The sequence below is a fragment of the Megalobrama amblycephala genome, linkage group LG21, assembly GCF_018812025.1.
Source record: "Megalobrama amblycephala isolate DHTTF-2021 linkage group LG21, ASM1881202v1, whole genome shotgun sequence".
In the NCBI taxonomy this organism is placed as follows: Eukaryota; Metazoa; Chordata; class Actinopteri; order Cypriniformes; family Xenocyprididae; genus Megalobrama; species Megalobrama amblycephala.
In genome coordinates this window covers 5,892,337-5,918,040 of record NC_063064.1, presented here as the reverse complement: position 1 = coordinate 5,918,040, position 25,704 = coordinate 5,892,337, and the positions used below count along the sequence as shown (strand labels likewise).

The following is a 25,704-nucleotide window of genomic DNA, read 5'->3' as shown; positions in this document are numbered from 1 at the left end:
ACGAGCCGTTCGATATGACAGTGGAAACAGAGGTGTAGAATAAAGGTAAATATATGAAAAATACAGTGTTTTCAAAAAACAAAGCATTAAGAGATGTTAAACTGTGCCCCAAAAACACAATCAAGCCCTAGAAAAAAAAACACTGAACCACCCCTTTAAACAACAGTAATTTTTGGGTCTTAAAAGACACTTTTTACACTCAATATACAGTACAGTCCAAAAGTTTGGAACCACTAAGATTTTTAATGTTTTTAAAAGAAGTTTCGTCTGCTCACCAAGGCTATATTTATTTAATTAAAAATACAGTAAAAAACAGTAATATTGTGAAATATTATTACAATTTAAAATAACTGTGTACTATTTAAATATATTTGACAAAGTAATTTATTCCTGTGATGGCAAAGCTGAATTTTCAGCATCATTACTCCAGTCTTCAGTGTCACATGATCCTTCAGAAATCATTCTAATATGCTGATCTGCTGCTCAATAAACATTTATGATTATTTTCAATGTTGAAAACAGTTGTGTACTTTTTTTTTCAGGATTCCTTGATGAATAGAAAGTTCAAAAGAACAGCATTTATCTGAAATACAAAGCTTCTGTAGCATTATACACTACCGTTCAAAAGTTTGGGGTCAGTAAGAATTTTTATTTTTATTTTTTGAAAAGAAATTAAAGAAATGAATACTTTTATTCAGCAAGGATGCATTAAATCAATCAAAAGTGGCAGTAAAGACATTTATAATGTTACAAAAGATTAGATTTCAGATAAACACTGTTCTTTTGAACTTTCTATTTATCAAATAATCCTGAAAAAAAATATTGTACACAAATATTTTGTACAATTATACACATTAAATGTTTATTGAGCACAGATCAGCATATTAGAATGATTTCTGAAGGATCATGTGACACTGAAGACTGGAGTAACGATGCTGAAAATTCAGCTTTGCCATCACAGGAATAAATTACTTTGTGAAATATATTCAAATAGAAAACTGTTATTTTAAATTGTAATAATATTTCACAATATTACTGTTTTTTACTGTATTTTTAATTAAATAAATGTAGCCTTGGTGAGCAGACAAAACTTCTTTTAAAAACATTAAAAATCTTAGTGGTTCCAAACTTTTGGACTGTACTGTATTTGGACTTATATTTGCACTATAAATGCACCAGAGGACAATTCTGGAAGAAGGACAGTTCATAAACAACATTTCCACTACAATGTCATTTTCATTTGTGGAGGACTATTTTTTGGAATAAAGGCTAAGGTTAATTTCATAGCTAGCATTTTATATACACTAATTTCCCAAACCTAAATAATATTTTTCACACTTTTTGGATAATTTGACAAAATTACAGCTCGGATGGAAATGCACAATACGACATTCTGTTCAGAAATGATTTTTCTTTATTTTCCTCACACATCCAACTGAGGATCATTGGAAGAACGTGCCTGTGGCAACATTTCGGCAAAATGATATTATGATGCTTCTTGCACATTTCCTGCACATTTTGTCCTGTAATTAACTTGACAGGGTATTTCCCGTGAGTTAATCTTCTGTGAAAGAGATGAACCTGAATGTGGTAATATTTTATTCTGTTGGTTGTTGTACGTATGGTGACAACGAATTTTCCTGTTTGTGGCGCTAAAGTTTAATGCTCTATCGCATTTGAAAATAACCCTACCCTAAACCTAACCGATAGTAGCCAAGTTTCCATCCGGTTTTTGCAATGTTTTGTTATCGACAAAGCAAATATAAGCAAAAAAATATTTTGTGAAATTTTGTCACGGGTGCACACAAGAACAAGATGGTAGATCCAAGCGCAGCATTAGTGTTTATTGGGCAATCCAAAATCGTAGTCCAGAGAACAGGCAAGGGTCAAAATCCAAATAACAGTCCACAAAAAACAACAAGCCAGGAGTACAAAAGTGCACGTAACAAATACAACAAACCACAAACAAAGGCAGAAACAACAGAGACTAAATAGACAGAACTAATGAGCAAACACAAAACAGCTGAGTGCAATGAATTGAGGATAATGAGTCCAGGAGTGAATTATGGGTAATGAAGTCCAGACAAGTGACAAAAGTTCATGTTGGAGTGCCCTCTGGTGGCTAAACATGGCACTCCAACTCATGATCATGACAAATTTGTTGTCTCGACACTGTTTCCATCCATTTGGCCTTTTACCAATAAAACGGTGTGCGTAATGGCGTCACCCCTAAAAAAATGGATTGTCGCATAAGTTTTGCTATATCGCTAAATTAAAATCTGCTCTTGAGCCGTTTTGATACATAATTTTGCGTATATCGCAAATTCTTACCGTTTGCGTCCCAAATATTTGTAAAATGTACAGAGTAATGAGACATTTCAAATTTGCCAGTAGGCTACAGCTTATTTTCACATATAATGTAATTAAATAGGAAATAGAAGAAGACGGTGAAGTGGAGCAGCTCGTCTGACAGGACTTTTACTGCCTTTATTTGATGAAGTGCAGGTTTAGACACAGAGCAGCTCATTTGTCCTGTTTGCAAAAATGATTAGGGTCCATAAATAGACTGGTACAATAGTATTTGCATATTGCAACACCTGGTTTCAGAGTTCAGTAACATCAAATGGATCAAAAACATCAAATCGCTGTTGATTTTTTTTTTCAGAGACAGATGGAGCTATGTACTAAAACATTTTATTTGTTTTAACCTTTTTTTTTTTTTAAATAGTCTGCATTAGCTAAACTGAGGCTTATTAACATTTCTAAAATTCTATTAGAACTTTATTTTCCTAATTTATTTGAGATAAAATTCTATATTAATAAATTGCACTTATAAAATGATTTCATTTACAAGTGTCATGTTTGCGATTTTCACTTGTCATGTAGCCTAGAAACCACTTCTGATCATGAAATCGAAACAGAATCACGATTTTATGACAGTAGGCTACTTTTATTTATTCGGATACAGAAGTAACATTTCTGTATTTTATTTTTCCCTTTCTTTTTGTCAGCATTGAAAACTACAACAGTCTTCCTTAATTTGACAGACACCCCGCTTATTTTCTCGAGCTGCAGAGATTTTCAAGACACTATTTTCTTCATCCTTGTGATGCGCCTTTGAACTACAGTGCTTTAACGGGAGCAACGCCGTGAAACACACGGACGCTGCATGAATAGTATAATTCTGTCATGTGACAACAACATCTTATTTGCGTTAAAGCCCTTTTTTTCGACAAAAAGTGTTTCCAAAACAATTTTTGTGACATTTGAAGTATCGAAATAGAATTTATGTGCTAAATATAAATTGAAAAATTGTGTCGACATTTGAGAAATCTTAACGACAAATGGCATTTCCATCAGCTATATCGCTAAACATTTTGAAGCGTTAAACCTTTTTTCACCAAAAATTTTTTGGATAGAAACCTGCCTTAATGTTTACAAAAGCAAATGTGACATAACTTGAAACCAAGTGCCATTTTAGCTTGCTTCTACGTGTTACACGGGACTCATGCCCAAGCACTCTGAATCGCAAGTACAACACTGTACCGAGTGAGCTACCGAGCAAGTTTACTACATCAGAAAAGCCACACATATAAAGCTGGTTATGTGACACAAACGTTAAAATGTATTTGTAAACAAATCACGCATTATGGTAAAAGTATTTTGCGATCATAACATAATCTACCCTTGCAACCATAATTTGTGTTCCTGCAAGTTAATGCATATTAGTATTTTACTGCCACTGTAACCTCTCAGGTCCTACTCACCCCACTCCAAGTAGGGCCTCGAACCCGGATCTCCGGTGTGAGAGGCGGGCGCACTAACAAGGAGGCTAAAGACCGCAGGCTCTAGCATCAGTCGCTAGTGCGCCTCTTGAGGCAAGGGGAGTCAGGTTTATCTACACAGCTCTTACTAGCTGGCCTCCGTTACACCACCAGTGTTCATTTCAGCTGGAAACTTGAGTGAATAGGGTTTTGGAGTTTTGCACAAATGTAGGCAGAGGCACATTTTTCCAATAAGCCTATGTTGCACACACGTGTCATATTTCATCTCAAGCTCTGCAGTCTCCTTGGTAACCAACTATACTTACCTTTTAACAAAACTTTATAAATGGCAAAATTGTTGGTTGTGATGGAAATAGTGCATTATGTATCAATTTTCACACAATGAAGATATAAAAAAAATAGCTACTTACCTGTCATAGTCGCCATTGCAGAGAGCTCTGACTGGAATGGTGAACGGCTGCCAAACAGGGTTGAGGGTGTTCTTCACCACCTCTGTCTTGTGGCAGATTGTAAACCTTCATGTTGAGAGAACGAACAGAAACACAAACACATAGAGGCACTGCAAAACTTCTGAGGAAACTCAGACTGACATCTGCCACCTGCTCTGCTTCTGTATCTAATTTTCAAAGCTGACAAAACCACGTGGAACACAGCATCGGCTAAAGCGTTAGTGCATCTAGAGACATCGCGTTTCATGTAAATAATAAAAATGCTCTCCATAGGTCTTAAATTGCATCAAACTGCAAAAAGTAACATCCTTCTGTTCTATAAACAGAGATTACTTAACATTTAATAATTAGCCCCTTCATCAGCACCCAAGAGCATCATTAAAACACCCAAAACCTGTTTAAGCACTGTCTGACTCATCCGAGCCTCTGCAGAGCTTTGCTAGTTGCTCCATTGAGTATTTTTGATCTGAAAGACAAAATGGGCAAACTACACGATCACGGCTCTTCTTAAGATACGCCGGTCAGTTAAGTAAAGAGGCTTTGATGAGAACTCGGGGTAACGCCAGAATAGAAGGCCTTTTCCTGTTCCTCTGTACACACACAGAGAGTCCATTTCCAGCCCATAAATTTCCCACAGAGCAGCGAAATGTTTCGCCAGTCTCACAGTATGGGGGTGAGGTTGGGAGCTGAGAATCACGGGAAATATTCCTTTCACAGTACGTATGGCTAACATAAAGCTGTGACATTATAAATCGACGTAGGACACTTACGTGCCGTCTTCGTTGCTTCTGAAGAAAGACCATGAAGGGATCCGATTTCCCGAAAAAGTCCTTCTTGTCCAATTTGTTGGCACAGAACTGCATGGTTGCACTGTCCTAAAGACAAAAAAAGTGGGAAAAAAATCAGTGGCGCATGGCAAAAGTATGTTTATAGATTTGTATATTTCAAAATGGCCTAAACATACATTGGTAATTTATAATTATAGAAACATTTCCATAAAAATACCTTTCTAAATGTACTTATTTTAATAAATTTTAGTCATATTTTTCAGATTTGTTTTATATTTTCACGTAATAAATAAATGCAAAACATATTTTTTTAATTAAAATGAAAATCATATAAAAATGTGTGTGTGTACGGGTATACATGTTTATATACAGTATATTATATATATATATATATATATATATATATATATATATTTACATACACATACAGTCATGCTCAAAATTATTCATACCCTTGGTAAATAAGACCAAAGAAGGCTGTGAAAATAAATCTGTATCGTTAATACTTTTGATCTTTTATTTAAAAAAATCTACAAAAATCCAACCTTTCTTTGGAGAATAATAATTTTAAATGGGGGGGAAAATCTCATTATGAGAGAAAAGTTTTTCTCTAATACATACTGCTCACAATTAATCATACCCTTTTATTCAATACTTTTTGCAACCTCCTTTTGCCAAGAGAACAGCTCTGAGTCTTCATTCTATAATGCCTGATGAGTTTGGAGAACACCTGACAAGAGATCAGAGATCATTCCTTCATACAGAATCTCTCCAGATCCATCAGATTCCCACTCATTTTCTTTAGGGTTCAGGTCAGGGGACTGGGATGGCCATGGCAGAAGCTTCATTTTGTGCTCAGTGACACATTTTTGTGTTGGTTTTGATGTTTGTTTTGGATCATTGTCCTGATGGAAGATCCAACCACGGCCCATTATAAGACTTCTAACAGGGACAGTGAGGTTTTGATTTTTTATCTGTTGGTATTTGATAGAATCCATGATGCCATGTATCTGAACAAGATGTCCAGGACCTCCAGCAGAAAAATAAGCCCACAACATTAAAGATACAGAAGTATATTTCATTGCACACATGGGGCACTTTTTACCCCTGTGCACCAAACCCATCTTGAGTGTTTGCTGCTAAAAAAAGCTTTTTTTTTTTTTGCTTCATCTGACTATATAACCCATCCTGTTTGAATTTCCAGTAGTGTCAGTTAATTTTCAAATGTTCTATGGTCAGATGAAGCAAAAAAAATAAAATAAAAAATAGCTTTTTTAGCAGCAAACACTTAAGATGGGTTTGGTGCACACAGGGGTAAAAAGTGCCCCATGTGTACAATGAAATATACTGCTGTATCTTTAATGTTGTGGGCTTATTTTTCTGCCAGAGGTCCTGGACATCTTGTTCAGATACATGGCATCATGGATTCTATCAAATACCAACAGATAAAAAATGAAAACCTGACTGTCCCTGTTAGACGTCACAAAACCAAGCTTCTGCCATGGCCATCTCAGTCCCCTGACCTGAACCCTAAAGAAAATGAGTGGAGTGAACTGAAGACAAGAAGCACCAACATGGAGCTGGAATCTGAAGGATCTGGAGAGATTCTGCATGAAGGAATGGTCTCTGATCTCTCCTCAGTTGTTCTCCAAACTCATCAGGCATTATAGGTGAAGACTCAGAGCTGTTATCTTGGCAAAAGGAGTCAAAAACAGTCAAACCAAAATTTATTCACACACCTTGAACATTACATTCATTTACATTCATTCACATTTCATTCATATAGTTTTATTCATTATAGATTAAAAAAAATGGTAATAAAATATGACAAGATCTCAGAGTTAAATAATCTTAGTTATGTCAGATAACACTTATTCAAAACATGGTCAGGTCAAAGTGTCTGAATAATTTTTGGTTCCAAATTTTACTGGTAGTTCACTGTATGAAGAATTTTTTGGGTATAATATGTCACAGTTTACTTTATACTTTGCAATCCTCACTTACATCTTAGTGCTGTCAAAATTAGCGCATTAACGCATACGATTAATTTTGTCCCAGTTTAACGTGTTAAAAATATTTAACACAATTAAAGTCACAGCAGCCTAATAAACCAGTTGCTGTGATGTCTGTCATTAATGTTAATCAAAGAACAAAGGTAACAGAGGTAATACAATCTTAATCTATTAAAAATAGATTAATTAAATATAGATTAATTTTATGATTAATCTATATTTCATTTATAATGTATGCAGTTAAAACTGTATAGTGTTTGATAACTTTATTCAACGCCACAGGGAAATATTAACATTTATTATAATGTGTTTATGTGAAGATTGTTTTAAGTTCACTTAAATTAAAAGTTATTATTTTTTAAAGCCTAATAAATGTTGAAATTGATAGGTTTCAATTATACTGTAATGTTGAAATGTCTATCATTAATGTTTAAAAAAAATAATTTTCATAGAGACATCAGTCGAAGTATTTGTGTCAGTGATACTGGCCTTCATTCATAAAAAGATGTCTTTATTTGGAGAGTAACTAAATGTCTTTATTTGGAGAGTAACTAAAGAATATATATATATATATATATATATATATATATATATATATATATATATATATATATATATATAAATACATATAAAAAGTAAAAAAAAAATATTTTAATATAAAATATATATATATATATATCTACCTGTACATTTATATACAGGTAAATATATATATATATATATATATATATATATATATATATATACACACACACACACACACACAGGTATATATATATATATATATATATATATATATATATATATATATATATATATATATATATATATATATATATATATATATATATACACACACACACACACACACACACACACACACACAGGTATATATATATATTTACTATTTAAAGGATTAAAAAAATATTTTTTGAACATTTTACCATAAACCTTGCTGTTTACAACACATTGAACATATATTTGAAATATATTTTGGCCAGAAAAAAATTGCTGTGAGCTGTTCTGACATGACTGCAACAACACAAACTCCTGCACTGAATCATGCATTCTAATGATTACAACGCAGAGAGAACAGATCCAAGACACTTTCATCTAATTCATCTGGGAAATGGGAGGCTCATTACAGAAGGATCAGTGATCTTGTAGATGCGAACACTCAGATATGGATGAACCTTTGGGATTTGAGCTCTATTCAGCAACGAAGAGTGCTGGTCTGTGATCAGCTTCTGCTTCACTTATTATCATTATGAATATGACCATGCCTGTCCATGTAGAAGCAACTCTGGACCAGCAGTTTCACGCTGTGATCATTTTGGATGCGCATCAACTCATGCTTGTAATTTTTGGATTGGCCCTTGAGGATCAAACGTATAGCGCTTTCAGCACGGAAGATGTGTCTATTTCAACTAGAACGAGGCTGTTTGAAATATATTGTTTTACTCTGTTATTAAATTAGACTGCAAGTTCTGAAGGTTTGAAAGTTTTATAGAGACATTACATAAAGACGGTTAGTTGTACAAACACTGACTGAATATCTAAAGGCTGTTGTTTGCAGGAGAGGTTTTCTCTGAGGAGGCAAAAGAGGCAATGCTTCCTGGACAAATTTGGATGAGAAAATAATCAACAGTTCAAAAATAAAACAAGAAAATTTCATAATTTGTAAACTAATTGTGTTTTCTATTTGTCTAAAGAGGCGGTGACTTTTTTAACAAATGCCTGCCTGTCATCCTTGTGGCAAAATGTCCACAAATCAACCCCGAAATGGATCAAATTAGTGTTAAATAGATAAATTAAAAACTACAGTTAAGGGGCCGTTCACACAGAACACATTTTTCTATTCCAATGCGCTACTTTTCCATTGTTTTTCTATGTAAACGTGTTAGATGAACGTGCATGACCGTTATGCTTGCGTCTTTTGCAGCACCTCGCACATGAGCGCAAGCGCTTTTAAGACGCCATGTCCAAGTTAAAAGAATTTCAACTTTTACACGCAGCGCAGCTCATCAATGTCAGTTCCAAAATAGTGGACCAATCAGAAGAACTTGGAGGCGAGGCAAGTGTTGCAAGCTTCTGTTTACAGTAGCAAGTTGGCACGGCAACTGTTTTATTTGTTCGTTATTACATCATGTCTCAAAAGCGTGTCTCGAGACCCTCACGTTCTGCTCTGCGCTTTCTTAAAAAACATTCCTGAGTGCTGCGTTTGGCGTTTTTGGACGCAAAGACGTTTACACAAGAAGCGAGCAGCACGACGCAACAAAAGCAAATAGAACCCATTATAATCAGTGATGCTGCAAATTCTTGACAATAAACTGATGCCCCGCTCTATTTCTGAAGCTACTTCTGACATAAAGAACAAATGGATTTGCGACAGTCGCTTTGTCACGTCCAGTGTAGAAATGGTGATACACTACTGTTTACAAGTTTGGGGTTGGTAATATGATTACTAAGATGAAAGAAGTCTCTTCTGTTCACCAAGGCTGCATTTATTTGATCAAAAATACAGTAAAAACAGTAATATTTTGAAATCTAAAACAGTTTGTTTTCTATATGAATATACTGTAAAATGCCAAAGAGCTGAATTTTCAGCATCTTTACTTCAGTCTTTAGTGTCACATGATCCTTCAGAAATCATTCTAATAAACATTTTTTTATTATTATCAATGTTGAAAACAGTTGTTCTGCTTCATATTTCGAAACTTGTTTTCAGGATTCTTTTATGAATACGTTCAAAGGAACAGCATTTTTTGAACTATAAACTCTTTTGTAACATCATAAATGTCTCCTAAAGAATCAGAAGAAAAGTATCAGTTATATCAAAATAAATGAATAAATAAAAATATTTATTGACTCCAAACTTGGTAGTGTATATCACCAACTTATATGAAAATATGCCTATAACAATTATACCTGCAGAAGTTTATTCAAGAACTATTGATTAATGGCAGAAAAAGAGGCTATAAGTGACAATTAATATTAATAACAGAACAACAGTTAGAATGAAACAAATGAAATATATAAAAATAAATGAAATATTTTTTAAATGAAATGTTTTTTTTTTTTACTTTATTGTAGTAGTTACTGACTAATTTACTATAATTTTGAAGTAATTTGAAAATTTTTAAAATTGCATAAATGAGACTTGAATGTGAATTGACTGCATTTAATAGACATTAATGTGAACATAAACATAAAATAAACATATAGTACTGAAATATTATAGTATTTAATATTATAGTATTAAGGCCCCGATATACTTCAAGTGAAATCGAAGAACGAACAGGTGTGAGGTCATTTCAAACAAAATCAGGCCAAAACAAAGTTCGTTTTGTGTTTGTTTCGGGAGTTGGAAACAGCTTGCCAAAGCTAACTTTCTGGAAAAGTTCAGTCTGTCTGGTAAACACCTTCAAGCTATCATTGATCCGTGGCGATTATTTAATAGGTTGCCGTGGCTCTGAGGCTCCTTGGTCTTTGACATGGAAATCTTCTCCGGGTCATTTCTTCTGTTCAGTCCCTCGAGGTCAGACGCTTTATAGTAGAAAATGAAGAAAGTTTATAAAATATTTTCATGTTTAGCGCTGTAAAGTTGCTTGCTTTTAAACAATCTATTGTATAAAGTAGTATAAATAAATACAGAAATAAGTTTGTCTGACCTAATTTCAATTAGGCCTTTCAACTTTGTTACTCTGCAATTCATTTTAAGAGCCATTAGCAACAAAAGCACTGGGTCGGATTGCTTTCACCATTTCAGAGTTAATTTTCAAGCGGGCAGAGACCACCTTGTTCTGATGCTATTTTTTTTGGTGCGCAATAGAGGGTATGCATTGACGTCTCTTTCCCACCAGAGCACGCTCCCTCAGTCAGACTGAGTGGCATAAGAGCTGCTGCATGACTGGGTTTAATAGGGGAAACTGCGAAAACGTGAGTAAAACAAACTATTACACTAAAGGTTGGGCTCGATAGTGTTCCTGTTACAACTTACCAAAGATCCAGTAATCCATGGATATTGATATGCAGCCAGGAATCGTGTTTCCTGACATTTATATGTGCCTGATTTCGATGCCAGGGAAATACATAAAGCAAATCTGCATGTGAACGCTTTATATAACTACAATATAGGTAGGTCTAAATCCGGGTGATCACTTACCTCTATGTTATATGTATCATCCAGTCTTAAAACTTGTATAGTTTTTGTCAGACACCAAATTATACAGAATATAAAATGGCAAATATTTCATTGATGAGTTGTATAAATATATAATACAATATAGGGTATGATTTTACCCCAAAATTCAACATATTGACAAAATGATAACTGCAAATCCACATTTCGCTGCCCGGAGTGCAGTTTTTTCTGTGATTTGCAGCAATCCATTTGCTTCTCTTTTTTTTTTAGCTTTCCTCAGTCTGTAAAAATATACCTCAGATTTCTTGTCAAATCTATTTGTACAGTCAATCTCAAAGCTGTTTCCAATTTTGAATGTGTTTTGTGTTTTTCGTGGCATTCACTCTGAAAAACCAATGCCGCCACTCAGTCTTTTTGCCACTCAGTGGCCGTAACCGCAGTCATAACAGTCGACGATGATGTCACGTGCATACCCTTCTATTGACATGTTCATATATGCATAAACGAACTGAACTAAGGCGGAAAACACTCCAGGTTCAAACGCTCCAAACGCCCTCATTGTGGATGATGTTTCCCAACCCTGTTCCTGAAAACGCACCAACAGTACACGATTTCTCCCTTATCTGACCCATTTATTTCAGTTCTTGGAGTCTCTTCTAACAAGTTGATGAGTTAAATCAGGTGTGTTTGATTAGGAATAGTTAAAAATGTTGTGACGAGCAGGGCGGGCGAGAGCCGTGAGGGAACGGCGCGAGTCTCTCACGGAGGAGCTCCGGAGGCATAAAAGGAGGAGCGACATCAGTGAAGGACGAGAGAGGACCAGGCCTGGACTTTATTTTATGTTTTATTATGTTTGTGTGGCCGGCAGACGTCCGCAAGGATCTGCCGGCATTACTTTCGTTTTGTTCTTTGTTTATTTTGAGATTAAACTTTTGTTGAACGTTCGCCGGTTCCCGCCTCCTTCTTCCCACATCTACTAACCGTGTTACAAATGTGTAGTGTTAGTATACCTCCAGGAAACACTGGTTTGGATGTTGTAATGTATTCATTTTCATTATTCATCAATTCCAGAAGACAAAAGACTCAACACATCTAACACATCTAACACCTCACAATAGCTTCTCTTATTTGTTTTTGTCTGTTACAGAAAAAAACAGCGGCGTTTTTGACCCTCAAAAATTGAGACTTTCGAAAATGCTGCAGACCCCATTTTTATTTTAAAAACACCGGGGTTGCGTTTCAATATAAACGGACCAAAACTGGAGACTTTTGAAAACGATGCCGTGGCTGCCCACGTTCGTAAACAATAACCTGGAGACTGAACTGAAATCTTTGCTGGCTTTGTTGTCATTTTTAGCATCTACTCTGCATTTTTTTAATACCGCTGTTAACACTTGTACACGCATACCTGCTGTGCATGAACGGTCATGTGACGCGCGTTTTCAATCCTCTAGTGTAGATTGTTTCTGAAACGCTGTGGAAATGCCAGTCTAGACAAGGATCTTTTTCACTTTAAAAAGCCGTCGTTTTAAAACGAAAATGCACTAGTGTAAAAGGGGCTTAATTTGGTTTTGTTCTGTTCCTGTTTGCCTGTGTTCCTAGTGATTGTTTGTTTCTGTGGTTACCAGTTAGTTTATTGATTAGTCCCACCTGTCTCTTGTTAAGTTCCAGCCCGTAGTGTTTCCAGCCCAAATCATTTTTTTTTTTTTTTTTTTTTTTTGGTGTGTGGATTATCTTCACTCTTTTGTGTTTATTTAAAAGATGTCCTGCAATAGATCCCTCTCCTCTTCATTTGTTTACCCAACTGTGACATTCCGTCCATTTTAAAATAAGTCACTAAACCCCTCAGTTTGCCAGCAGCGGTCAGAGTGTCTGTGCCGTTTCGTTGATTGACACTGTTCAAATGAAAATGTCTGAATTGTCTCTTTCTCAGTTCTGTGATAACAGAGCTCCCTGGAAATCAATTTTCACTTCCCCTGCTGGTCTTCCCCTGTGAAATGATTAGCATTTTTTTCTGAGTTTTAAGAAAGCTTCAAAGTGTTGATTTAAAGGGATAGTTCACCCAAAAATGAAAATTATCCCATAATTTACTCACCCTCAAGCCATCCTGTGTATTTGACTTACTTCTTTCAGGTGAACACAATCAGAGTTATATTAAATAATATCCTGACTCTTCCCAGCTTTGTAAGTAATCAATTACTTGTAATTTAATCACTTTTCCCTTGTTATAGTAAAGTAAGGGATTACTCTTAATTTTTTTCTTTAAGATGGTAATTTGTCATTGTTCCTTGCATATGAACACTGTTATTAAACATTGTTGTCGATTAGCTCCAGACGCTTCCAGAACTGAGCAAGAGACTTGTACTATATTATCTGAGCTTCAGTGCACACTCACAAATGAGCCAAAGAGCAGAAATACTGCTGGACTTCTTCAGTAAGTGGACTCGAAGAGAAACAATAAAGCAACAGGCACAAAAAACAAACAGTTTTTAAAACAGAACACATTTAACTTCCATAACCTGGCTTCCAGAGAATAAATGCTTGTTTTGTAATTATTCTTTGGTCATTATATAATCAAATGTCATATTTTATAGAAATAAAGTTGTCAGTTTGAACTTGTTCTTATTCATTTTATTCTGCTGTTCTCGTGATAGCTGTATGAGACATGTAAAGACAACTGTATTTAGGGTCACAAAGATCCACTAACCCATATGTCATTCATTCTTACGATTTATAGCACCATTGATCATTATACAGTGGGTATGGAAAGTATTCAGACCCCCTTAAATTTTTCACTCTTTGTTATATTGCAGTCATTTGCTCAAAATCATTTAAGTTCATTCTGTTCCTCATTAATGTACACACAGCACCCTATATTGACAGAAAAACACAGAATTGTTGACATTTTTTGCAGATTTATTAAAAAAGAAAAACTGAAATATCACATGGTCCTAAGTATTCAGACCCTTTGCTGTGACACTCATATATTTAACTCAGGTGCTGTCCATTTCTTCTGATCATCCTTGAGATGGTTCTACATCCTTCATTTGAGTCCAGCTGTGATTTGATTATACTGATTGGACTTGATTAGGAAAGCCACACACCTGTCTATATAAGACCTTACAGCTCACAGTGCATGTCAGAGCAAATGAGAATCATGAGGTCAAAGGAACTGTCCTGAAGAGCTCAGAGACAGAATTCTGTTCGAGGGATGTGCTGACAAAACTTGAAGGGAAAAGATATTGTCCTACATTTGATCTAATTGTGCTTGCAGAGGTTTATTATTATATTTGAATTATTATTATTATTATACGCATGTGACCATGACAAAGGAAACAAAGGAGAATCAAGAGCGTCCCAGATGAGATGACCCTTACCAAAGTTTCTTACGTATATAGAACAAAATGTGTCAAAGATAATGTCTCTGAATAATCGAATTTGCATAAAAATAGAATATTGACATGTTTAAATGTTGGGTCAACAGGATTATCTGTACTGTTAACCTATCGGAATCTGGTAGAAATGACGTCAACTGATTATCTATGTGACAATAAGTACTAGTGTTTCTGTATCCTAAGTTTGAGGCTGGATCTTCTTATTCATGTTCTATGGCCTTTGGAAGTGTAGGAGAACTTTGTCTTCAGTAAACGACTTTGACTCCTGGTCTTACTTGGTCTGGAGCATATTGGTCTCTTTATGGGGTCTAACTGTAACTCCACTACAATAAATATATTTATAACCATTAAATTAAGTAAATTATTCTTTTTTTTCCCCTCACACGCTAAGTTTGAGGCCAATATGATTTTTTTTTTTAATAAATAACATTTTTATTAAATATGCATTAAATTGATTAAAAGTGACAGATATCAGTAAAGATTTATTATAATGTTAGAAAATATTTCTATTTCAAATAAATGCTGTTCTTTTGAACTTTCTATTTAGAGTCATGAAAAAAAATATATATATATAAATTTCCACAAAAATATGAAGCAGAACAACTGTTTTCAACATTGATGATACTAAGAAATCAGCAAACTGTAATAATACTTCACAATATTACTGTTTTACTGTATCAAATAAATGCAGCTTTGATGAGCATAAATTAGGTTCATTCTGCTTTCATAGTCTTTGAGTAAAACAATTACGCACCACATGCCTGATTCAGACTATCTCAACAGTCAGGCAACATGTTTTACAAGTGGATGACAAAAAGCGAGTTCTTAAGAGTACAGTGTGTTTTGCAGACTACATGCTCTTGCATGAGCGATTGCAGGGCTGGACTCATGGCTAATCTAGTAACAGCCCCGTTATCTGCACAGCTCTCGTGTCAGAGCACTAGATCTCTCTTAGTAAACAACCTTTGTTGTTGCAAGCTCTGCGACCTGCAGAATACTGATGACATGCTAATAGACATTTACTGCTGATGAGTGTGGATTCAAGTGCATCATACACGAAGACGCTTCCGCTTCGAGAGCAATTAAACGTTGCGCTTGCTCTAAAGGCGAATTCCTGGACTGCTATATCAACATATTCCGAAAGCCTCTTTCCCCTCTCTAAGCTCTTGTTACCGTCCTCCAAAGTCACTCGCCCTTGTTCCAACAGCCCAACCCTTGTGCTTCCAGCTGTCCAGATAGCGTGGCATTACAGATGAGAGCCATCACATCCCCTCTATCACCATCCCATAAAAAGCCCAGTGGCAAATGATGCCTTGGTGCCTTTTCACATGACAACCTTCAGGAATCTGCCAGCTGTAGAGCGACTTAACACTTTAAGAGCAGCTTTAGGGTTCTCACTAGAAATCATCAGTGACACCCGCTGAAATGAGGCGGTATGAATATCTGCCTGAAGTGCAGACACCCTAAATAGGGCACTTTATGAGAGGGAGGTAAGGGTGGAAAGTTCAGGATGCATAAGGATTGACATGCAATCTCCACCCACAGACCCCTGCGCAGCTAAAAATAATGCCTCTCCATGACCCAAAGCCTCATGAAATATGTTCTGCGTTCCTGGATATGAGGGCTATAAAGGGGAAAGAAGCCGACGTTCTTCCTCTGCCAGCTAAAACATATTCCGGTCACATCAGACGGCAGATTCTCATTTACCCCTTTTCCACCAGTACGAACCGAGTGCTAGCTCAGAGCCGGTTCGGGTTGGTTCAACTGACGAGCCTTCTAAGAACCGGTTTGCCTTTCCACAGGCTAGAGAGCCAGCACAGAGCCATGTCTTACGTCACTGTATATGTTTCATCTTTAACAGCAATGCTAGTGTTTCAGCACCAAATACAAACACACCAAGCTTGTTCGAGATGCACTGATCCCCCGGCGCTCCGATGTCACGTGCTAAAATCGATCTATCTTACTGCAGTGTGTAACAGTGTCTCACAGCAGCCGCCGAGCGAACGCACAGAGTAACGTTATAATATCATTTTCAACACTCTCAAATGTATCTAATATGATAAACAGAGCTGCGTTACCTCATACTCATGACCGGAAAGCGGAAGCGGCGCCGGCGACTGTGTCAAAATAAAAGTCCTGCTGCTCGTGAGGCGTGTGTTGCGCAATCGCTCCAGCGGTCTCGTTCAGCTCCAACAACACTCGGTCCTGCTCTGCTTCATACTATAGTAACATTAATAATCGCATCCATGAACATGGTTTCTTCCCGAGTCCTATCCCGATTATTTCCACCGGCTGTGAGGTGAAGACCACATGTCCCAAGATTCCGCGCTCAAACTTGGCATCGTCAAGCTGCGCCTTTGTTTTGAATAGGCCTCTAGCGACCTCTAGCGGACAGAAAATATTACATAGTGCACCTTTAAATCCTACATTACCTTAAAAATCAGAGGGAAATTTAGTTGATAAGAAAAATTCAAGCCAGAACCCTGAAATCGAATATTTTGGTCAAAAAACACTAAGCCTAATTTAGTGTGGGGGTAGATAAACTTGTGTTTGTAGAACATGAGCTTTCACTGTAAACACCAAGTGGCTACTTTTTTGATGACCAGATACAAAAACTGGGAAGTGTGCCTGAATAATATCTCCAAAAGAAGAGATTTTTTCTGGCTCAAAATGAATCTGAGGTACATTCTGCTCTTAAGAATTCTGCAGCAAAATTTAGAGCTGAAACAAGGAGACAATTTGGTGTGAATGTGAGGATAGTTCATAAGAAAATGATGTACGTGTTAAGTCAGCTATCGACTCTCAGCAGGCGGCTTTCAGGGGTCAGTCTGAAAGAGAGCTGCTAATATTGTCAATCATCTTTGGGCTTTAGTGCTTTTAATATGCTGAATTCTAGAGATAGACCAAGGCAATGCCAATATGGGTGTTAAAAGAAGATCAATATTATCAATATCGTCTGTGTCCAGTTTTCTTTTCTCTGAAAGACAAACATGGATCCTTGGACCTGGATACAGTGTCAGTCCGCTAGTTCACTTGCTTTGGTCCGGATCTAATACAATGTTAATTTTTGTTTTGTTCGGTGTGGTTCGCTTTCACACTGCCCTTATTGCAAGTGAACCAAAATTTGTAAAAAATAAAAATAAAAAACACACGTGTGCTAAGGTCATCCATTCATTGGACAGAAATTCTCAAGCAGAGAACAGTACCAGAGTTCATTTGGTACCTCTTCAGCTGGGTCTCGGTCAGTTGTTTGGTCCGCAGCTGAGTGTGACTGCTGTATTCACACCTGCCCAAAAGATCCGCACCAAGGGGGAACTTGAGTTCGATTTAATTGAACCAAACAAGACAGGTGTGAATACACCCTTAAATTTTCCACTCCAAACCCTCAGAAGTCATATAAACAGATGCTGCAGATGTTCAGGCTGGTGTCCTGGTGCATTTTTTCTTTACTTAAATGAAGTGACACTACTTACTTAAAGTGATAATAGACCCTTTTCACATGACGTCACACAGCTTCCGTTAGGACTCGATGCAGTGTATCCTCACTTCCGTCAGCATAGTGGAATACTAGCGCGACTCGAATGAAGTGCACTCAATAGTTGTACATATGCCACAAATGTGGTTAAAGGATGATTGTAGTCGCCTAATTTCATGTAAATTCAAGGTGAGGTATTTGGCAGCCGCAGATCTCAAACAAACTTACCGATCGGCGCGATTTGCTGCTTGAAGTCGGAGGAGTTGAATACGTACTGAAGCCATACATGCATTTTCCTGCCCGTATCTTGCGAACTTTGCTGTCTTTATTGCAGATGAAGCTGTTTATATAAATTTGTGAAATAAACGCATGTTTCCAACATTTACGTGCAGTTAAAAACTTCTCATTCAAAGCTTAATGTACTACTTATTTTAGTGCCTACAGGCCTATGTACAATGAAGATCAACATAAGCTTATTCTTTTTAAATATCAAAGTCTTTTTATACTTTTATTTCGATAAATATGGCATACATAATAATACAAATTGTGTTTAATATAATACTATTTCTACATGAAGACTGTTAATGTTGTAAAAACTGACTCATGTGCATGGCATTTTTACGATAGTAAAAAAACATTGTCATCATTCGTCTCTTTATTGAAGAACAAGATCGTCGCATACAAACATATACAGAGGATTTACAACAGTACTCATTGTTATAGCATCATTAAATGTACGAAATCAAATTATTTCTCCAGGGAATAACATTAAATGAACACATAGGCTACCTCCGTTTTGTATTTTCAATACACTTCTTACAAATTATACAATCTTAATATATTGCACCAGTTCAGTTTAAACTGGTTTGATGTAAAATGATCTCAAATCTTCACACCATTAATTCTTCTGGAGTATTATATGTGGACGTGTTACTTCCAGATGTCCATTACTCGTAAATAAATCTCACAAGAACAATATCCATTATCATAGCCTACCAATTTCTAAAAATAAAGATTTGTTTTTAAAGACAATATTCTTGTTATTCCAAATAGGCTAACAGATTTGTGTGGACACAATCGTTGTGTCCACACAAATCTGTTAAAAAACTGAATTCAATGACAACATTGCTAAAGTTTCTGCTCGTGGAAACCCTAACCAAGGCAGTTACAGAAAGGAAATAATAAATATCATTACCAGAAGAAGCCGACTGTGCAAATTCCTTGACATAAACAGTTCGCATTTAAAGTTATTAAAGCATTTTCCCGAGAAGTCGCCGGCGCTAAGGTAAGACGTAACAACTGATACACTGCTTTGCGGATAGGCGGAAGTTGTATGACGTCATTGTGAAAAGGGTCTATTCACCCAAAAATGAAATTTCTGTTATCATTTATTCACCGTCATTTTGTTGCAAACCTGTATGACTTTATTTCTCTTGTGGAACAAAAAAAGATATTTTGAAAAACAGCTTCCTTCAAAATAGCTTCCTTTGTAATTAGTGAAGAGTCTCATTTTATAAAATTATTCCTTATGAGGCATAAATTACTGTAATTTTCCTTTTTTGCAATATAATGGGAACTTTTCTGAAATGAGGCAGTCTCAATGACTATCTTAATTAGCTTCAGTGTACAGTAGCTACTTTTTATTAGCGCTTTGTGACATTGCTATAGTAACTACACTTTAAAGCAACTTGACGGTATTTGAAGTACTTCATATTGATTGTAACTTGGCCAACTACAGTTTCAAAGCAGCTTCCCAGCACAGTTAAACTCTTCACTCTGGACTGAATTCAAGTTTTTGTGGGTTTGCTCAGTTTAATGATTCTTGTCAGCCTATAGCAGGAATGAGCAAAAACCATTAGTAAGGAATTTAGGATTGATTTTCCCATACACTGATGGCTCATCACAAAAAAAAAACCCCAATGTTTTCCCACCTCTCACACTCAGTACATTATGCAAAACATAGGCCTGAGTGTGTTAGCGTTAGATGTTTTTTCTAGAGAGCAAGGGCTCAAGGATATGAAGCATACATTACATATAAATATAAATGTATCAGAGGGGGTAATCAATTACAAGCCGACTAAATGCAAGTCAATGAGAAGAGGCGTGGTCAGCTACATTTTAATTAGTTGGTTAGAAAAAAAACTTGGCACGTAGTGACAGATCATTAACACGGCTGATCCATGCGATAATATGTCGGGTAGAAAATCCAAAGTCTGGGAACATTTTGAGAATTATTTAAACTATTAGTTCACTTCTGAATGAAAATTTCCTGATACTTTACAAATTCCCATATCATCCAAGATGTTTGTGTCTTTCTCTCTTCAGTTGAAAAGAAATTAAGGTTTTTGAGGAAAACATTCCAGGATTTTTTTCCATATAGTGCACTTCACTGGGGTTCACTGGTTGGAAGTCCAAATTGCAGTTTCAGTGCAGCTTCAAAGGACTCTACACAATCCCAGGCGAAGAATAAGAGTCTTATCTAGTGAAATGATCATCATTTAAAAAAAAAAAAAATACAAATTTATATACTTTTTTAACGCTTTGTAGACACTGGAGTGACCTTTCCAACATGATTACATCATGCGTGTGGATCGCAGAGCAGTGCAAGACAAGCATTTGTGGTTAATAAGTACAGTTGTGGTCAGAATTATTGGCACCCTTGGTAAATATGATCAAAGACGACTGTAAAAATAAATCTGCATTGTTTATCCTTTTGATCTTTAATTCATAAAATTAGCAAAAATCTAACCTTTCATTGAAGAAAAAGAATAGAAAGTGGGGTGAAAATCACGTTAAGAAATAAAAGTTTTTCTCCAAAACAAGTTGGCCACAGTTATTGGCACCCCTAGAATTTTTTATGAGTAAAATATCTCTGAAGTATATTCCCACTCATATTTACATTTTTTTTTTTTAGCACACCAGGGTGATCATGAACATGAAATTGTCCAGCCATGACTTCCTGTTCCACAGGAGTATAAACATGAGGAAACACAAAGGCCAAATTCCCTTAATCATTCATCACAATGAGAAAAACCAAAGAATATAGTTCTGATGTGCAGCTAAAGATTGTTGAGCTTCACAAAATAGAAAGTGGCTGTAAGAAAATAGCTAAAGCATTGAAAATCCCCATTTCCACCATCAGGGCAATAATAGGTTGTTTGCAATCACGTGGTTCTGGTGACGCGCGAAATACCGGTGGAGGGCAAGCAACTTTCCTCCTCACCGCGCATTAGGACGATTTAGACACAGGTCCTCTTCCAGGCAGATTTGTAACATCTTTAGTTGAATGGAACTTCTTAATAGGTTGTTTGCACATGACGTCACAGCAGCAGCGTGAATGAGTCTGGAGGGCAGGGAGTGATTTTTCTATATAGGAATCCTATCAAAATAATCATTCATCACAATGAGAAAAACCAAAGAATATAGTTCTGATGTGCAGCTAAAGATTGTTGAGCTTCACAAAATAGTGAAAGTGGCTGTAAGAAAATAGCTAAAGCGCTGAAAATCCCCATTTCCACCATCAGGGCAATAATAGGTTGTTTGCAATCACATGGTTCTGGTGGCGCGCGAAATACCGGTGGAGGGCAAGCAGTGAAAATTAGAATGGAAGAGATGGAGAAAAGTCCTTTCTGTGCTGGTTTAGAAAGGTATAAACAGAAAATCACAACATATGTTGGACGTGATCTTTATGTTATGAAGATGAGCGACTTGAATTGAAAGACTTGATTGCCATCGAGGAGGTAGATAAAGAGAATGTGAAGCTGCCGTCACGCCGCGTTCAGTTCTAGTCTGGGTTTGTTTATATCGCGCTGCCTTTCTGCTAGTGAAGTTAAGGCAGTATTTTGATTTTCTGTTGTGATTGTGAAAAATGTCGCCATTGTAGGTCATTTATGCTGAACCAAGAATTGCAACAGGAGCTCACATCATCGTTCAGGGAAAAAACTGGACTGTGTAATACAATTGTTGCCTTTTATATGCCGTATATCAAATCTAATAATGTCACTGATTTAACCCACTGCCTATCACTCAATAAAATAATCACATAGATGAGTGTTTTTGAAAGTGTTGTCTTGTTGAATCGACTTCTGTCAGCTTGTTAAACATTTATTTATTTGGACATTTTCTACCATGCAGAAGCAGCAGCGCGTGACACTAGTTGCGTCCCAAATGATGCACTATACACTATGCACTTATACACTATGTACTTGTGCACTATGCACTCATCCATGTAGTGCGTGAATTGTATAAGGTTATTTTGTCATTTAACAACGGAGTCCGATCCTCCCTTCCCCTCCACTACGTAATTAAAGCGGCGACATTTGAGTGCACGAAGTGTCCAACATTCCACACTTAGTTTTTTCCGTTAATTTAGTGCATCATCCGGGTATTTAAAGTGTACTTTTTCTTTTTGGAATTTTCAGTGTGAACGCACTACTCGCACTATTTATACATAAAAACGTCATAGAATAGTGCATAAGTATGCGAATTGGGACGCACCTACTGTTCTCATGGTAACCAGATCAACATTGTGAACGGAATACTACAAAACTGAAGTGAAAACACGAAATTATCATTCAATGCAATAAAATAGCTTCTCTTCCCTGCAAACGATATCATGAAGAATGTGGATATTGAACCAAGTCAAAAACAAATAAGGTAAGCAGGTTCATTTCAGTATCAGCAGAAGCAAAAGGCTATTAAAGGCGACAACTTTTAAAGTTAAAAAACATTATAAGTTATAAAAAATGGTATAAGTTATGTAAACGATATAAACACCTTCTGGGTTCTCAATTTTATCGATTTGAGCAACCATAAATGATGCAAAACATACAAATTTTGAGTTTTTGATAGGATTCCTATATAGAAACATCACTCCCTGCCCTCCAGACTCATTTGCGCTGCTGCTGTGACGTCATGTGCAAACAACCTATTAAGAAGTTCCAATCAACTAAAGATGTTACAAATCTGCCTGGAAGAGGACGTGTGTCTAAATCGTCCTAATGCGCGGTGAGGAGGAAAGTTTGAGTGGCCAAAGACTCTCAAGGATCACAGCTGGAGAATTGCAGAGATTAGTTGAGCCTTGAGTCTTGAGTCTCAGAAAACCTAAAAAAAAAATGATCAAACAACACCTACATCCCCACAAGTTATCCAAAAGTCATCCAGAAACAATCTCCAGCCGGGGACCGGCTTCTATGGTCAGATGAAACTATATTAAAAAAAAGAGCTTTCTGGCAGAAAACCCACAAGATGGGTTTGATGCACACATGGATAAAAAGTATCCCATGTCCAAGGTTAAATATAACATTGGATTTTTAATGTTGTGGGCCTATTTTTCTGCTGGAGGTCCTGGACATTTTGTTCAGATTCATGGTATCATGGATTCTATCAAATACCAACAGATAAAAAATCAAAACCTGACCGCTTCTGCTAGAAATCCAATAATGGGCCGTGGTTGGACCTTCCATCAGGACAATGATCCAAAACAAACATCAAAACCAACACAAAAATGTGTCACTAAAACCTTTTAACATTGAACTATAACACAATTGTGCAATGGCACAGAAATCTGAATCCACGAGCCCTTTCTATTGGTTTTTCCTCTAATCAATGTTTATGTTCTCAGATGGTGTGTACAAATTAAAAGCTCCATTATTATACTTCTTCAGTCTGTAATGGTGACGGGAAAAGCCTTTATTGAGCTGGATACTGATATCAGGGCTCTTAGTGGTCATGTGACTTAAAGCCCAGAGAAGGGATCTAACAAGAGTCCAACCCATTGCATTCACATTACCTTGAGCTCAAATTAAAGCTTTTGGTGTGTAAAATATGGGCAGCAGTGCAAAAAGAACTACAAATGAACTCTGCCATTGATCCAGAGAGCAGGGAAGCAGTAGAAAATCCTTTTGAAATTGTAATGAAGGTGCTTCACAGGAGCATTGTCCAGTCACAGTCCTAACAAGAGTGCACATGATGCAGAACGCTGGAGTATCACAAATGCTTCACAATGAACCCGCAGCTATATTGCGCTAGATGCTTCTGCCTCAAATGCATCAGTTAATGGAGGTGAAATACACTCTCTCTTATTGACACAATCACAAAATGAGGTGAGTTTATAGCTGTAAAACAAGGATTCCCTACATTTTTCTCAACCGAACCCCTTTGAACTAAATATTATTTATGTTTTCTTGAAGTGAGATTTCAGGTAAAATTTCAATATTTTAATGATACATTTGCATGTTCATCATTTAATGTTCACATAAAATTCAGGTACAAATAAACAAATAAGATATTTGTTCTATCGTTAAAGGATTAGTTCACTTTCAAATAAAATTTTCCTTACGCTGTATGTCCTACGCCTTCCCTATTCTACTATGGAAAAATGGAACTGGCACTGCGTTCGTTCCGTAAGTTGAAAATTGCAGGCATAGGGCATACAGCGTAAGCTTTTTGAAGAATATGAAAGTGCGGTTTTGGCGGAACCACTTGGAAAGCGATCATTTGTTTATATAAAGCATATACATTTACATTTTTTTTTAGAAAATGACTGATCATTTAAATTGTCTAGATAAGACCCTTATTCCTTGTCTGGTATCATTTAACTCTCTGGAGTCGGGTAACGCGCCGGAGCGTTTTGCAGGATTTTTTTCACATTGCAGCAAAACAGACTTAAAATACTCCGTCATTTCTTGTCATAGAGACATAAGTAATATATAAATTGAAACTATAGAATGTCTTCTTTTATTTGTGTACACTGAGAGTAAAAACACAATGTTGTGCTTTTTGTAAAATAAAGAAAACTAACATGACGCGTGAGCTCTCCTCTCCCTCTGAACGAAGTCCAATCTGATAGTTCTCAGAAAATGAACTGTACTAATGCCAAAAAAAATGACACTTATGTCTAAAGAAACGTTGAAATGTCAGGTTTTAAATCGTGCAAGTCAAATCGAAAACAAACATTCTGTGTTTATGTAATCTGTATGAAAAGAGAGCCATGTCAGAAGTCCGTGATTCAGCTTATTATCTGCTAATGCGGCCACGCCCACGGAGCCAGCACTATTCAGAGGCAAATTCAGAGGCAATACACGCATTCATCGTTTCAAACGTGTATTTATTGTCTTGAAAAGTGTTTATCTGGATGTTAAAGCCATGGTTAGCGATCTCTAGAAGACATGCCGTTAGCTCCTGGTTCCTTTTCTTCTTTATATGAATTTGTGGCCTAAAGGTGCACAGAGCGCCCTCTGGCTGCAAGTATGAATTGAAAACACAGTATCCAGCGTTCATAGTGATGACAATAAATATTGAATAAATATTACTCCTCAGTATAGAAAATTGACATAAACATATAAGAATCCATCAATATTTCTCCAAATGTGCATACATTTAAGCTAAAAGCCTATATGAAATGCCACAGAGGTAACATAATTGTTCAGACACTTTACATCACAGAAATACATTATATTTTAAAGAAAATAATAGAATACCATTATTTTAAATTGTAATAATATTTCACAGTATTGCTGTTTATGATGAGCTGAGACATGATCACAGAGGGTTTTTTCACAGCCTACCTGACTGAAAGGCCTCATTAATATGAAAGTCATTTCAGGTCATTACTATGTGATTCCATTGTCTTCTCAGGTGTAAATGACCCATTAT

The 25,704-nt window shown here is 36.3% G+C and overlaps 1 protein-coding gene across 1 annotated transcript in view; it reads right to left on the bottom strand.

Annotated features, from left to right (window-relative positions):
* The window catches only part of cpne5b (copine Vb), a 210,561-nt gene that overhangs the window by 59,053 nt on the left and 125,804 nt on the right, over positions 1–25,704 (bottom strand). Inside the window, 3 exon segments of the mRNA XM_048173479.1 lie at positions 4,196–4,300; positions 5,005–5,030; positions 5,032–5,109. Of these exon segments, the coding sequence (XP_048029436.1) occupies positions 4,196–4,300; positions 5,005–5,030; positions 5,032–5,109 (209 nt within the window).